This window comes from Athene cunicularia (assembly GCF_003259725.1).
Source record: "Athene cunicularia isolate RWA chromosome 2 unlocalized genomic scaffold, athCun1 chr2_part1, whole genome shotgun sequence".
Taxonomy (NCBI): Eukaryota; Metazoa; Chordata; class Aves; order Strigiformes; family Strigidae; genus Athene; species Athene cunicularia.
In genome coordinates this window covers 4518161-4534733 of record NW_020799095.1, presented here as the reverse complement: position 1 = coordinate 4534733, position 16573 = coordinate 4518161, and the positions used below count along the sequence as shown (strand labels likewise).

At 39.7% G+C, this 16573-nt stretch overlaps 1 protein-coding gene across 10 annotated transcripts in view; it reads left to right on the top strand.

Moving 5' to 3' along the window:
- Window positions 1-14878, top strand: part of TRAK1 (trafficking kinesin protein 1) — a 110798-nt gene extending 95920 nt beyond the window's left edge. For all 10 annotated transcript variants that reach the window (XM_026841574.1, XM_026841575.1, XM_026841577.1 and 7 more), the window contains 2 exons: window positions 7152-7254; window positions 11923-14878. In XM_026841574.1, coding sequence (XP_026697375.1) covers window positions 7152-7254; window positions 11923-12721 — 902 coding nt within the window. In that variant the 3' untranslated portion in view covers window positions 12722-14878. The remainder of the gene's footprint in view (window positions 1-7151; window positions 7255-11922) is intronic.
- The last annotated feature ends 1695 nt before the right edge of the window (window positions 14879-16573 follow it).

The following is a 16573-nucleotide window of genomic DNA, read 5'->3' as shown; positions in this document are numbered from 1 at the left end:
TTTTTTTAATATTAATATGGAAATAAATAATGCTTCTGCAGGAGTTGTATACAGTTTTGGATATTCTCCAGGTTTTTATCATTCTGAAGAGTCTGAGTAACTACAACAAGAAAAGCTGGAGATCTAGGAAGCATGGCCTGAAATAATCAAAGACTGAAATAACTGGCATTTTTTAGTCTACAGAATAAAAGATTCAAGAAAAGATACAATACGTTTTAAAATGTGTTGCTGCGGAGGGTAAGGGAACAAGCAGTTCTTCATGTACTCAGGATACAATAATTGTGCAAAAAAAGCACCATTTAGGTTATGTTTTGGGTGAAGAATTTTCTAATTGTAAGAATACTCAACATAGGAACCTGTTGAAAATTTGGAAACCTTATTGTTGTGGACTATACATAGACAAGGATATAGACATAGTTTAGTTCTGTGGGCTTTTTTTAACAAAGGGTTCATAAAACATCTGTGGGTAATGATTTGGAAGAGTTCTTTCTTTGGAGTAGGAACATAAATGTAGACCTGTGCTGTGATCACAAACTGGCAAGAAAGACTAGTATTTCCCTCCATTTTCTTTATCCATTACAATTTGAATACAGGTCCCTGTTATTAACAGGTTATTATTCCCTGGTTACTGCTTGATTGTAACTGGCAAAACTCTAGTTATCTCAGACAAGGTTTTAAAACATATTCCCTACCTTATAAATTGGAAAAGTAGATAAAATCTATTAAATTGTCCTAGTAATCTTATTTCATCTTGTATTATTTGCTGAGTGGTTTTAATACATTACAGAAATAGATAAATTGGTCAAAATTAATAACTTTAATGTGTAGAATGAACAAATGCGCTGAAAACTTTTAACTTCTCATTCTTTATCCTTCCTTCAAATTGCCTAGCTGCTTAGGATATAGGACTATCCATGAGCGACCACATCATTATTGGTTGTGTTGCTCAAATGAAGTAAGCACACTGCTGTATCTGGTTTTTGTTGAAGCAATTTGTCAGGTGGTATACAAGAAGAAAATTGTAGATGTTTTCAGAGCAGGCTAAATGTGGCAGTGCTGCTTAGGATCCACAGTGCCCACTGAAGAATACCTCTGGGTGCAGAGATGTGTGCCTAGCTTATGAATTTATTTTGTATTTAAATATTGTGCAGCCATTACTCCTCTTGAAAAAGCCTCAGCATTCTTTCTTGTCTCCCCTGGATTTCTCTGTAAGAAATGCAATGCAGGGAGGGTTGTGTATGGACATGCGGTTCTTTAGAGCACTGTCAGAAGTGCAAGGTTATGACCTTATTGCATTCATGATTCCGGGGGAGATTCAAGCTGGCAATGTACAGATTAAGCTCTTGATAAAGAATGTGGAAATAACATAAAAAGGGAAGGAGAGAAATATCTTGTATGCAATCTCTAGTGCTAGTGCTTTTGCTTGTACTCCAGAATAGCTCCATTGTGGATAAATCGAGTTCAAGAGGTTCATAAAAGCCAGAAAGTCTCTACCTACAGTTGCTGTTGGCAGGCCATAGAGTGTGCCAGTCTAGAGCTACAGGTCTTCTAACCTGAGAACAAAATGTCTTTGGAAATACAGTGCCGACAAGGACCATTCCCAGCAGGTGTAAATCTTCTTAGTCTTTTGGGTAGGCATCTGCTTCATTTGATACATATGCTTTGAAGCTTATATCTTACCATTTTTGCACTGGAGATGTTCCCTGGCAGAGTACTGTGAGGTCCTATTCTTACTGCCATTTTGTGGACATGCAGAGTGCTGCTCGAGATGAGCCCTACAGAAGTCATTTTAACGTCCAGGCTTAGGAAAGCAAACACTGCTGGTAGTGCTAAAGGTATCCTGTAGCCAAAATAAATGTATTCAGAACAGAGAATCAGTTGTTTCTTGTTGAGTGATGTATAGAGTCAGAAATAATTCTGACTAAATAAGAAAAAAATATTGTCCTCGAATTTTCCTGTTCCTGTGCCGAAACCTGTAGTATCCATTGATACGTAAAATAACTTCCTCAGTGTATATGCAGATTATATCCCAGTTATGAACATTTCATACAGTTTGTACCTGCAGTTGGTCTGTCAGAGCTGCATACTGTGTGTGGGCTCAGTAACTTTATGGGAGATTGTGAATTCCAGAATCTCAGTTCTGGCCTAATACCCAGGAATAGGTTGAATTTTGTATATCACTTGTGTAGGCTCTCAGCACAATTGGAATGGTAAAGAAGTTATAGGACGCAGTGATGTTAATACCATCTAGGACAAGTAATTTTTGCAGCACAAATTTTTAGTAACCTCAATATATTTTTTTATTCTTTGAAAGAAACTGTTTTATATTACAAAACTGTACCTTCTGTTTTGGGGGAAGTTGTTGGGTTTTGTTTGTGTTTTAATTCATTGCCTTTCAGATTTCCCTTAAACAAAAACTTAAGCCATTCAAAGCACTTAATAATGTTATGAATGTTCTCATTTCCAAGTTGGAAGGGCTACACTTGATTCAGTGTATGTTTAATTACATGCTAGCGAACTAGTCTTTCAATACTTGTGTGTGTTAGTTCCACTGATTGATTGCTTTGAACAGACATGCACAGCATTACAGGATCAGCCCTCTTGTATTTCGTGTTTAGACCTTAACCATGACATATGGACAACTTTCCAAATAGATGCCTAAAACAATGAAAATACATAATGAATGTCTTATGTTTAAGTTGTTTTTAGCAGGATTATTATATGTGCTTCTAAGAGGTTATGATTGTACAGAAAAGCAATAAATGTTGTAACTCTTCTTAGAACTAAGATATTGATGAATATTTAAATATATTTTATTCTCAAATGACACGAATATTTCTTTAAGAGAAGTCTGTCAGCAGTTGCTCTCTGTGCTGTTAAAATGCTAGAATTTTAATTTGGGGATTTTAGCCTGCGTAAACTCATGCTGAAGCCACTTTAAATACTTTTGAAGTCTTTTTACATCGGTGCTCCATGCTTATATACATATGAGAAGCAGACCTCACCCAGAAGAAAGTTAAGAAAATCCTGTCCAAAGAATGCCTGCCTTTGTACAGTTTTTCATCTTTTGCTGTTTCCAAAGGCAAAATAAATTGAATTTAGAAATGCAGATACTCAGAAAATAATTTTATTGTTGATTGTTTAAGAAACATACAGGAGTAACACTCTTGGCATAGATGTGCGGATTCTTGGAGGCTTTGACATTCAAGGTTACCCCTAGAGGACATTCTGGCAGTGTTTTCCTGAAGGATATCTGAAGGCACCTAAACACCTTTAGGAGAGCACCATGCTCACATTTTCCAGCTGTTGTATTTATCACCCATCTCCATCTTGTTGTAGTAAGTAACCCAGGCATCAGCTCCAGCATACCCTATATTCCCCCTGTTCTGTAAGCCAAAAGTTTTCAGTACATCTATCACCAGGTATCAGAGCTCTCACCTTTAGTCACCTGGAGGAGATGAACTCTGCTAAATTTAGAGAGTACATCAAGGACCTATCTTGTCCTGTGGATCTAATAGGGTTTTGTGATCTAGTTTTCATGAATTTCACCTTGCCCAAAAATGGAGTTGGTGGCATAGACTGGCAAAAGTTAAGTCTATAGCTTCTATTTCAAATGATCACACTGGAGGAAAAAGTACCTCTTAGTGGTCCTTCGTTGTCCTCTTCCAAAGCAGGCAGAGCTTTTTTTTTTTCTATTCAGCAATAAAATAAACTTCTGACGCTTTAAAACGCTATCTGCTCCTCTGAGTACTCCCCAACCTGTTTATCATTCCCTCCCTGTTTCACCAGCCTATGCTGAATAGATGCCCAAATTACACTGCTCTCTCTGCTGAACCAGCAGGAAACCAGGTCTCTTCCTTTGTTAAAACATGCCAAAATAATGATGAGCAGAGTGGCTTCCTTCAAAGCTGGACTAAAATGTAACCTTTATGCCAGTCTACATCAAGTTTCCTGATTTTTATTTTTTTTTTAGAAGTTCATTTTTGCACGAATCTGTATTTGCCAGAATAGCTGTTTATATAAAATGCAGAGATTTACTGGCTGCTGTGAGTTCTCTGCCTCCTCACTATTCATCTAGCATAACAGTTGGAAACAGTGGTACAAAAGTTAATGGTGTTTTAGTATAGCCACCTCTTACAAATCGTAAACTCAATTTATCTTGACGCCTTTATGTGCATGAGGTGGGCTGCTACTTTACCTACGGTAACTTTTTCTCTGCATGAACTAGTTGAAAATCCAGATTAAACAGTCTTTTGGGGGTTCCCTGAGCAGAAGAACGCACCCATCTGCACCTAGCAAAATGGCCCATAAGCTCCGAGTACTGAAGCTGGATCTGAAACAGCTCTGAGCTGTATCAAATCAGCTTTGTGTTTAGTGGGGAAAGCTCTATTTTACCGAAAGATGGAGCTCTCTGCAGTCAGTTTGACTAGTACCTTTTTTTTTTTTTTTTCATTATATTGAAATAATTTTTTTTACAGCAGTGTTTGTGCTTACAGGAGAGTTATCTTTCAGCTATAATGTTTTGCATTTTTTCCAGAATGTTGAGAGAGCTTAATAAGATGGAGAATCATTAATGACTGAGACAAAACCACAATCCAACAGCAATCTAAGGTTTAGCTTGAATTTTAATTTAGGGGAAAAAATGCACACACAGTTCAGTTTATGTTTTCCTGATGGATGAAATTACATGGTGTTTCTGTAAATTTTGTTAAACACTGAACTATGTACAGATTCTTTTTATACAGATACGAAGCTTCATTTTTAATAATCTACTACTATGCAAAAGAGGGTTGAAATAAAACATTTGGTTTCAGACACAGTCATATGGAGCAGGTGTTTATACTTAAAATGATACTTTCATGTATGTACATGTGAAGATAGTCTGTTTATTATAAACTTAATGTATTACTTCCTCATGAATTTATACCAACTCATTCTTATGTAAAATTACTAGGTTAGGAATGAGTCATTTTCTTTCTATTTTACAAACTTTGTTCATTTACAGCAACAGGTTCTCACTCTCTTTGTATTGCGTCCAAAGGATGGAAAATGCTACAGCACAACCCCTTTGTTGACTGATGGAGGATGAAGCTGGTACAGGACTTTCTTAGTGGTATTTGAGGGTGGAATACATCTTTGGAAATTGATTGAGTTTTTTTAATAATTTCAATTCGTTTCCTCTTATTAGAGTTGGTGATTTCTCTACTTTTAGCAGCCTTCTCCTATCTCTGACTCATTAATAGCAATGAGTCTTGCTTTTGCTAATGCAGCTGTGTATCTTCAATGTGCCTGTTTCCAATCTGAGGGGATGCCCAATGGATATTTCAAATGGGGAAAATGCACTTCTTGTATTGCAGCTATGTGCTTTGGGTTGAGCTTGCAATCTTAAACCGGCATTGCTTTATTCTGTTCTCTATTCATCATCCAGGAATAATTGCTTTGTTTCTACTTGATTTATGTTGAAGTCCTTTGTCTTCTCTAAATAACCAATTTTTTTCATGTCCAGTTATTTGAGCTCTTTCTCCAGATTTTCTTTTAACTCTCTACAATATGGAGAGAATCATGATTGCTAGGCTGTGCTCTCTTGTAATAGCTTTTATAGTGCTCACACTAATCTCTAAAGCAACTGGATTCCTGAAGCATCATAATTACCATCTCTGGAGGTGAAGTAGAGCTTGTTATTATGTTATGCTGTGATAACATTTGAGTGTGTTAACATGACACTCCAGTGGGTTTTTAGAAATATCTTTCTTTAATGTACAGCAATACATTCCAGCGCTAACTAGAAGTTACCTCACATTGTATGCGTAACCACTTCTGCTTCCACTGTTCACACTCCCCATGCTCTAGCCTTCACACACTGCTTATATATGTTCTTAAAGGACTACCTAACTGCACACACTATTTTGGAGCTGTGATACTTTATATAAGAAAAAGGGAACACAGCCACGATTAAGACTTGCCTTGCTTCTGCTGAGCATCTCTGGAAGTTCAGAATGGTGTCTGGTCTAGTTGGTCTGTCTGTCTTTTGCAATGTGTTGAATAGTTGTGTACTGTGGTATTAAAATGTGGCTTAATCAGGGAATGGCTCAGAGGGTTGGGTAGGACTGGGAGGGAGGGAGCTGCACACGGTTTTTATTGTGCATGTCTTTTGACCACTGCTAAGTTTTGTTACTAAGTAAGAGAACCTATGCAATCATGATGTCTTTGATGTAATATTTAACTCGGGGTGTTTTTCAACCAGCTTTCCAGATGCATGGCTCTTAAATTTTGTAGTTATTTTGCAATGGCCACAGCTGCGTTATATAGCATGTTAGTACATCCACAGAAAGAAGCATCTCTACTAAGAAGAAAGAAATTGGCCTAAGTCCTTCAATTTTTAAATTGAGCTGTATTTCTTCCTTCCCCATTACTGTTGCACTGACAGTGTGGCATCTTTACACCTCAATTTGTGGGGAAAATTACTTACTACACTGTTAACAAATATTCAAAACCTGCTATATGGTGCAGCTGAGGACTTACATTCTTAAAGAACCTATACACATGCACAAGAGAAGTGTCACAGATGTACAGTAGTGGATCCAAAAAACTACAGCTTTCCATACAGTGGATGTGAAAAGTCAGAGACCAAGAAACAGTAATGTGTGTCAGTCCCCTCCCTGCCCAAACAATCTATATTCCTGAAGTATTAGCAAGCTGGATCCATTACTGAGAAGTAATGGGGTTACCTTTATTGTGGATCAATCTAAAAGCTGAAATGCATGAGCATTCAGAAAATCTTGGTGCTCCTGAGCTGGTACTAGAAATGCTGCTTGTCATTTCCTAGTGATGAAGTTGCTAGTTTAGATGAGGACTAGCATATCATGCACTGCCATGCCTGAATTTGGTTTGAGCAAGACTCACATGCAGTGTTAGTGATCATAGGGTAGTTTCAGCAGACCTTTTTAGCACTGGCCTCAGAGTCTTAGATGTGTGTGTTTTGGAGAACAAGTGTCTGTTAGAAGACTGTAGCACTTCTGTATTTCACTTTTCTTGCATTGATCCTGTCTGAGGTACCTCATCACTTTTTGCATCTGTCTTATCAGCACACAGAACTTTGGTTTTCCCCTTTTCTGTGTAAAATGCAAAGAATTTGCTTTTTTTTAATTTAGTACCTCATCCTGGGAAGTGCATGTCACAAACCAACTCCACCTTCACCTTCACCACCTGCCGCATTCTGCACCCTTCCGATGAACTCACACGAGTCACGCCAAGGTAAGGGTTTACCCTGATGGCAAAGCATTCAGCTCTGTCAGAGTTTTCCCTGTAAGGAAACACAAATTAATGGCATAAGCAAAAAGCATTAGCCACAATGGTGAATTACAACACACCCCCAAATAATTCCTCCCATTTTGAGTTACCTCAGTGTGATTTTATTTGAGAGACACGTGCAACGCTTAGCTAAAATTTTAGCAAAATTTTAGCTTAAAAAAAAAAAAAAAGTTGTCTCTACTTAAAATATTGCAGGAACAGATACACCTAAGTTGGCTTCCAGTATACAAACCTGGCTACCCTCGATCCCAAACTAGTTGTAGTCCTTATGTGTGAATGCACAGAACGTGGTCTCTCACAACAATTGAGAGACATTTTTCTGGGAAGAAGAAAATCTGTATCTTCAGCACAGAAGAAAAAGAGATGCACAGGTAAAGACATGTAGAATGGTGTCCAGGAAGTACATGAGGAATGGAGGAGGACGTATGTCTTAATCGAAAAAAGGGAAATGTCTACTTTGTTTCTTGGTGTAATTGTTGGATATGAGTTCGTAGTAGCCAGACTATGAGCAGTAATGGCAGTTGACATGTATAGGCAGTACATGCTGATAGGAGGCAATTTATAGCCTTATAGATGGTGAAGATCTGAGAACCAGAGAGGGTGAGTGACTTTCCTACCTAAAGAGGGAAACTTTCCTTCCTTAGCAAATCAGCATTTAAAGAATGTTTTTTCTGTTTGGAAGGACCAAGCCTCATCACTTTCTCTGCCCTTTCCAGCTCCTGTGTGTGAGTGTACCATTGTGTAGGTCCCCATTCAGACATGATGTGTCTAGACTTATTTAGACATGAGATGGGCCCTGACTGCCTAAGGACGCATGAAAAGTAAGGGTATTAAATATGAAAACCTGCGAGGTGGAAATAAAATGGATGATGATTAAATGTAACTTTTCTACGTCCCTTTCTGAACTAAGTGAATTGTGACCTGTCTGATTTTTGTTTTTTTCTGTCAGTCTTTCAACACTGTTACTGAAGAGATCCTTTTATATGGCTGCAGTTCTGTTTTAATTTTCATGCTGTCATTGAATTGCTGTTAACTGTGGTCATAATAAACTTATTATTACATTGGTCACTAAATCTAACAGATCAGCCATTACTGACAGCTAAATTCAGCACATTTTCAACTGCCTTAGTTAAGCTAAATTTCATCATCCATTCAGGAGGAAAAAGAGCATAATAAACAATATGATGCTTTCAGCAGACACGTTTAAGAAGCTCCTCCTTACCAACTATAAACGATTCTTCACAGGTCATGTGAGGAGGACGAGGAAACTGCATTATGTCTCGTTATGCTGAGAGGAGGTATAGGGCAGACACTATGACCCAGCGTGGCAGGGGGTGAGCAACACTGCCAGCAGCCTCTGTTGGCAGGATCATGTACAAGGAATGCTAGTGTGTGTGGCACCAGCTAACCCAAAGAGTTTTGGTATTTACCTACCTGGTTGCGTTTTAACCTAGCCTCTAACCTGACTAAATTTCATCTGGCTAAATGAGATGCTCATTTATTTGTTTCTTTTCTCACTCTTAACTCTGAAATTGTCACTGGGTTGAGTTGCTGAGGCCAATTTGAGTCTGTTTCTGTGATTGCATCCAGACTGCTCTGCAGTGTTGGTTAGTTTGATGGGGAAGATATTTCCTGGTTAAAGCAATACCAAAATGATGTAAAAACCAGAAAAAGTAACACCTACATAACAACTGCTTTCTTGCAAGGATGTATTTTTTTTTAATTGCACTGTAGTGTGTACTTGTGCTGACAAGACAAATTAGTAGAAATTCTATTCTAAATATCTGTGCAACTGAAATCTGGAGCTGGAAAGAGTGAAGCTGTTGGAGTTAAGCCCTTGGAGTGCTGTAGTTTACATTTCATGACTAGGACATCTTAGAAGCCTGATAATTAACACTCTTTCTCTGGGTTTCCAAAACGTACTTGGGCCTACCCTGTAGAAAGTCAGTTCACGCAGTAAGTTCTCTTTCTTTACCCTTCCTCATGCTTTGCAAGACTTCTGTACTTCTGTGCCAGTGTGGGAGATGCATCGCAGTGGCTGTCATTGCTCTTTAGTTCCACCACGAACTGAAATCAGAGCTATGACGGACAAGCTTTAATCAATACTTAAGAGAAGAATTGTGAACTACCTTCTCCTTTCTACTCAGCCTTGCCTTCAGAGTGCATGTGTGTGCTGCTGCAGTGGGTGTGTGTGGCCTCCTTAGCTCTCTGCTGATGATGCAGTTCAGGCAGAAAGAGGAGGACATGAGAATTTGACACATTTGCCACATGCACTGGCAGCCATAGCACACAGGGGGGTGCAAGAAGACCAATTCTGGAGTCATTTAGCAAGGCTCTGCTTTTCACATTTCACCACCCTTAATACTAGTTTTCTCAAACAGTTTACAGGGAGGAATATATGGGATTCCTCTTGCTGAATCACAACTGGAGGGTAAAAATCCTTTGGCAGTTTTACTTGCTTACGCTAGAAGTTGGTACAGTTCCAAATCACTGTAGAGATCGTGCGAGTCAGATCCTATTTAGCCATGAAAAGAAGGCATGACTTGAGACTTCATAGCATTAGGCTAGTATTCCTTAATTAAGGAGTCCCTTAAAGATATGAAAGTGCTGCTGATTTTTAGAAAATCACTGGACTAGAGTTTGTAGTGTTATGTTAACTCGTGTCACCTGAGCACTCATTAGATGATGTTCTAAGCTCATCAGAAACTGTGGCTCAGAAACAAAACATTTCAGGGTGTCTAACCTGACAGGCATGGTAGTGTTGGCTATACAGAGTTTAGTAAGTATACAGAGTTCAGTAAGGTGAAATGAGACTGCAGATTCCAATCAAGACATCATCTAGGCCCTTCTGTCCATCTGGGTGAAAAGGATGCAATTCATTCATTGGCCTGAGTCTTCTCTACACCTTGAAATCCAATCAGATGACAACAGTGCGGCTGTTTGATGCATTTCTTGGTACAGAGAACCCAACTTAAGTTAGCTGTGTGTATGGCTGAGCCAGTCCAACAGCATGGCTCTGCTGAACAGGGAAGATCCTGTTCTTTCCCTTGTTTCTTCCCTTCCCAGCTGCTTAGTTGTCCCACTGTCTTACATTGGCTTTAGTTTCTGTCTGGCTCTTTGCTGAGTGTCTTCAACTTGCTAACCTGGCAAGATGAAGGGGAAAATTTCTTTCTTTGAGCAGTGGTGAGCTATCGGGTCAGTGAATTCTCTGTTAGCATCAAGTGTTCCATTGTTCAAGACTTTTAAAATGCAATTAGAGGGGATGAATCCATGCCTAGAAAATATTACCATGGAATTCAATTTTTTGTATGTGTATATGTGGCAAGAACCATGGTTAGAAAAAGTTGGAGAGTTTTTTTTAAAGGTGCGCAGAACTCTTGGTATTTTCCCAAATAGACATGAATTTAGACTGTCATGGATGTCCCACATGCCTCGTTTCTGGAATACCTGAGTATACCATGCCTTGTTTAATCAGTGGTGTACCTTGGACTGCCATAAATTTTGAGTGGGGATTGCCCATAGGTAAACATGCTGTGGCTAACCTGATCTATTAGGAACAAGATTTTTAAGGATGGCGCTGTAGTGCCAGAAATGCACAAACCTCAGTGTCCATGAGATCTCATACTGTAGCATAAAGGATTTGGAATGTCTCCTTCGTGTTGGTAATTCTTTGGAAATAGGTGCTGCATTGAGTCCGTGTTCACTGAGATGGTCAGCTTGTGAGGAGAGGACAATCTGCCAGAATGAAAACCATTTGATATGCCTCAGGAAATCCCAACCCCTAACTGTCAGTAGTGTGCTTGAGAAAACAAAATGCCTTAAGATAGCACCAAACTCAAGTATGTAGTGTCAGTCACTTGTCCTATATGTGCAGTTTATTGCCCATTTAATATTTTTTATTCGCTACCTGTACATAGTTTATTTTGAGAAGAGAGAACTGGAATTGGGGAGCAATTTATCAATGTTTCAAACTATAGAAATCAGTGTTTTACCAAATCAACAGTAGAATGTCTCTGTTGTTCTTGGTTTGCTGCTGAGTTATCAGTTACCCATTAGCCAATTGACAACCAAGAGCATGACTATTTTTCTCATCACTTTTGATGATTATTCACAGCATTGTGCATCCCCATCAAAATTTAGATCCCCCATCCCCTTCCCCTTAAATGAAAGCAATTTCAACATAAGAAGGGAAGAAGGGTTTGACAACACAAAAATGCATGTTGGTGACAATGCCAAGGTCCAGGAGCTTTGCTATAAATGTTTCCAGAGCAGATACATTCCCTTCCTCCCTTGCCACTGTCTCTGCTATGACCCAGCAGTACTAGAAGGACTAGCAGTTCTGTGTGTTTATCAGAAGAAATGTGGTGGTGGGTGCTGAGGAATGCATTAATCCTGTGAGACTGGGCGGTGAAGTATGCAAAGTGGAGAGATGTGGTTCATAAGAGATGATGTTTTTGCTCTTGCCATCACATTTATGAGAAGCTGGGAACTGTCAGTTTTCTGTGCACGCTCAAAATGGATAAAAGGCCTTGCTCGGGGTTAAAAATCTTGCTTGCAGTAAGTCTTAATTCCCTAGTGGAGAGAATAATTTGCCTGTTCCTTTGCTTTCAGCCTTAACGCAGCACCTACTCCAGCTTGTGGCAGCATTAGCAACTTGAAAGGCACCCCAGTGGCTACTCCCTGTACTCCTCGGCGTCTGAGTTTGGCTGAATCCTTCACTAACCTCCGGGAATCCACAACGACAATGAGCACGTCTCTGGGGCTGGTGTGGCTGCTGAAGGAACGGGGCATCTCAGCAGCAGTGTACAATCCACAAAGCTGGGACAGAGCCAGCAAAGGCACCCTCCTGAACACATACCCCCCTAAAATGGCGATCATTCCTTCCACTCCACCAAACTCACCCATGCAGACACCTTCTTCATCCCCTCCATCTTTTGAATTCAAGTGCACCAGCCCACCTTACGACAACTTCTTGGCTTCGAAGCCTGCTAGCTCAATCTTGAAGGAGGTGAGGAATAAAAAGAACATCAGGAACAGTGAAAGTCAGACTGATGTGTCTGTTTCCAACCTGAATCTTGTGGACAAAGTCAAGAGGTTTGGCATCGCCAAAGTTGTGAGTTCAGGACAAACGTCAGCTCCTTCTTTAACTGATGACCAGGGACCTCTTCTCTGTGGGGCACAAGGACCAGTGAGGGCCCTTGTTCCTGGAGGTCTGGCACCAGACGGTCTCCCATTGGGCTGCCCTGCCGTGACCAGTGCCATCGGGGGCATCCAGCTGAACACTGGCATCCGAAGGAATCGGAGCTTCCCCACCATGGTGGGTTCCAGCATGCAGATGAAAGGCCCAACATCTCTCACTTCGGGGATCCTCATGGGAACCAAGCTCCCGAAGCAAACTAGCTTACGATGAAGGACTTTTATTTTTACAGCTAGTCTTTTTAAATAAAAATACTCAGATTTTTTCTCCAATCCTCTTTTCCTTTCTCCACTGCCCCTTCATTGCCTTTTGAGTTTGACAAATCAACTTCGTGCCTAATGGGAGAAATATGTAAACTTTGTATAAAATGTGTAAATATGTACCAGATCTATTGTAACTAATTGGATTATTTTACTGTTCAATTGAGTGCAAAAGGCTCTACATTAAGATTGCTGTATTAAGGCTAACTTGCTAACCTTTTGAAAAGGGTTTTTTTAAGATGCACTGAAAAAAACAAAAGAACAAAACCAACAAAAAATAACTTGACTAGACAAACGTGAATTCTGTAGCTAGCCTAACTTGAGTTGAAGGTGCATGGGGAAGCTACTGAATGTGTTATGTGAGACCTCGCATTACATCACTTGAAGCATGGGAGCATTTGTTCTTCATTAAATACCTAAAAAAAGCTCTCGGTTTAACATGTGGTAGTTACAATTTTGCTTCTGTAGATGAGTTGAGCTGAGTTACTGGAGTGCCTGGCTATTATGCCTGAATGGATGGAACTTTTTTTTTTCTGTTCTGTATTCTGCTCCTCCACAAAACGATAAACTTGAACTAATACTGTGTTGAGGTCAGCAGGCCTACTGGGTACCTGGAATATTGACATATTCCTACCACTGCTGTTTCATTTGGAACGCTTACGCTCTGTGCAACTTTATTTTTGTTTTATTTTGTTTTGTATTTCAATGCTGCACTGGATTGTGGAAGGGAAAAATGCTTTACTGTGTGTTGCTGCCAGTGAAACATACTTTGTCAGTGCCCCCAAAGAAAACAGTTTTCACAACTCATGAGGTAAACATAGCAGTGACTTCCTAGAAGTCAAAGTTGCGGAACAGATTGACAGATAAGAATGTTATAAAAGAACATGTAGCAAAAACAGTATTAGGAACAGATGCGGCCTTGAAACCTCAGCAGAGAACCACAAAAAACATTTAGTAACGGAATGGTACGAGCTAGAAAGAGCAACTTGCAGTCCTCATGCTGATCTTCAGGTTTCATGCATGTCAAGGACCATGGCCTTGTATGCCAGGTGAGAGTATTCCCCACCCATTTTCTGATTTCTTTTTTCACAGAGAGATTTTTCATTCAAAGTTGGACCTTTAGCAGAAGTAAAAATATGGGAAATGCTTTATTCCACAGTGTGTTTAAACTGAAAAAACACATCCTTTATATAACATATAACCCCCACTTTTCCAGAAAAGAAACAAAGGACCTCACACAACCTTTAGTTACGGCCAGGTGATCCTAATTTATATTGCAATTTTGTTCTCTGTTTTACCAAGCTTCTGCTGGGTGCTTCTAGAAAGAATTGAAATTTTCCAGAACTAGAACAGACTTGGAGGGAGCTTGTTTGTTTCTAGAGCTGAGCTGAAACATACATTTTTCTAGAAGCGGGGGGAAGGAGAGAAGTGGGGAGGATTTAACATCCACTTTCTTTTCCTTGCACTTCTTGTGGCATCTAAATCAAGCTCCCCATTTGTTACCATAATCACACTACATGTAATTGCCGTGAATTGCCGTTTGTACCAGACTGTTACTAAATCATTAGCACTGATAATTTCTTGTACAAATGAAACTGTCTTTTAGTCTTTGTGACGAGAGATAGGTGGGTGGTGGTTTGTTTTTTCTGAATGAAGTAGTTACTGCGTTAGTGATATGGACACTAAGGATATTTTTCGAGAAAGAAAAAACACATCGGTTGGGTACTGCATGTGTTTGAAGACTTCTATTTATTCTATGAACTTACAATGTTTTAGTAATACGTCATCAGCTCTCTTGGCTGTTCTGTGTGTGCACTTATTGCAAGTAAATTTAAGTATCTTTTTATTTGAATGTATCTTAAACCAGTAGCTAGAATAACAGTTGCTTATCATGGACTTAATGGACCATTTTATATACCCAGAGGAAGAAAGCAATACCATATGAGAACTTAAAAGTGTAGAAGTTAATTATACAATTGGGGAGTATTATTTAGCCTTTAAATAAGCAGTAGGAGCTGTCCACCCACCAGAGAAAGCAATTGTAACACATCAGAAAGATGAAATTTAAATTTTTCTTCACTAATATCAATAAAATAACAGAAAAGTTGCATTGTTGTGTATTATTCAACTGTTTCCTGTTCTTCTAAGGTGCTATATCTTCCACCTTGATCCCTTGCTTTCATCTCTCAGTCAAAGCAAAAATAAGAGGTTATCACCAGGTTTAGTTTTTTAATTCTTAGGCAAATAAGTGGTTGAAAAGTTCTGAGATTTTAAGATTGCTGGAACTGGTGAAACTTAGGTGAAAACAAAAAATACAGAAGTGAATGAGTTTTTATTTTTGAGTTCCAAGAAAGCAGAATTGGCTGTTGTGTGGTTTGTGTATTTAGAGTGGGAGAGTGGTGTGAATTCTGCCTAATATGATGCAAAATCTGTAGTGACAGAATGTGAAAGTACAGAGTAAGGAGGAAACATGTTGTGTTTTCCAACAGAGACAGAAGTGAGGTCTGCTGTTAGCTGGTGTCTTCATTACTGAGAGAGGAAACAGCCCACTGATTAAACACCACGTACTGAGAAGCTCGAAAGCTCCTGTACACATGGTGGAAGCTAAGTAATGATAGAAGAGCTTGGAGGAGAGCGTAGTGAGACAATAATTCATAGAAAGATTAGACAGCCTCCTACACTGAGAAATGTGTGTGATTTTGAGGGACAAATAATACCATTTATATCACATAATTGGTACAGAGAGAAAACTGGAGGGCAGTAATGCCAAAATAAACTTTTGGAGGGCTTGCATTAGTATGACGCAGTGCCATGTGACAAATGCGAGAGGGGCTGATGCCATGCTGGGCACATCCAGGTACTGTGTCAGTGAGTACAGAGACTCAGCCCTCCTGTCTGCCCAGCCCCAAGCCTGGGTGAGGCTCAGGATCAGAAAGTTAATGGTTAACGGGAGGGATCCAGGGAACATGAGTACAGTGCATCCAGCCCTCCATGCCTGAGGACAGGCTCAGTTAAGCAAGTGCCACTCCTGGGAAGGGGGGGCAGCTGAGGCTGGTCCGTAGGGTGCTTGTGGCTTTACAGTGAGTAGGATTTTGGATTTGTGTAACTGATCAGAGGGTGTGTAGGTGTGAATGGGAAGGAAATCTGAAAGCCATCACAGATGTGTGCGGAAGAGAGACTGAGGAGGAAAGCCCTCATGAGTACTTGTAGTGGGACCTATCAATGAAAGTTGATGCTTAAGGTTTAAAAGAGGAAAGTTCTGCTTGGAGAAAACTGCATTCTGTTAGCAATAAATACCATATCGGGATATTGTTTGGTCCATCTGGACCTGCTCCATCCCTCCCTCTTTAAAAAGCAAATATTCTCAGTCAGTCATGAGCCTGGAAGGACTTCCACTTAAATTGTAGAGTTTTGCAATCATAGGGTCTACCTGCATGTATCTTACTGTAAGACTAGTATTAAGATATGAGCATTTTGAGGAAGTTATTTTCTCTTATTAGAGGTAAAATTTCATATTTTAATACAGACTAGATAAGTCTTTTTTACAGGCTTTTGTGTTTTATCTGGACATTGCAGTGGACAAAGTCAGGTGCTTATGGATTCATGAGGTACTTTCCTGGGCCTCTGGGAGTGAAGAGACAGCCCCGCAAGTCCAGTTCCCGAATCCCTTTGGTTGTTGCCTTGGTCAGAAGCTGCAACCCCTGAGCTCATTGAAAGTGCCATCAGGGGACAAATCACAGTGGTGTATTGAGTCAGGAAAGGCAAAAGAAATGAATGTGCAGCAGAAAATGGGAAGGTAAAATTA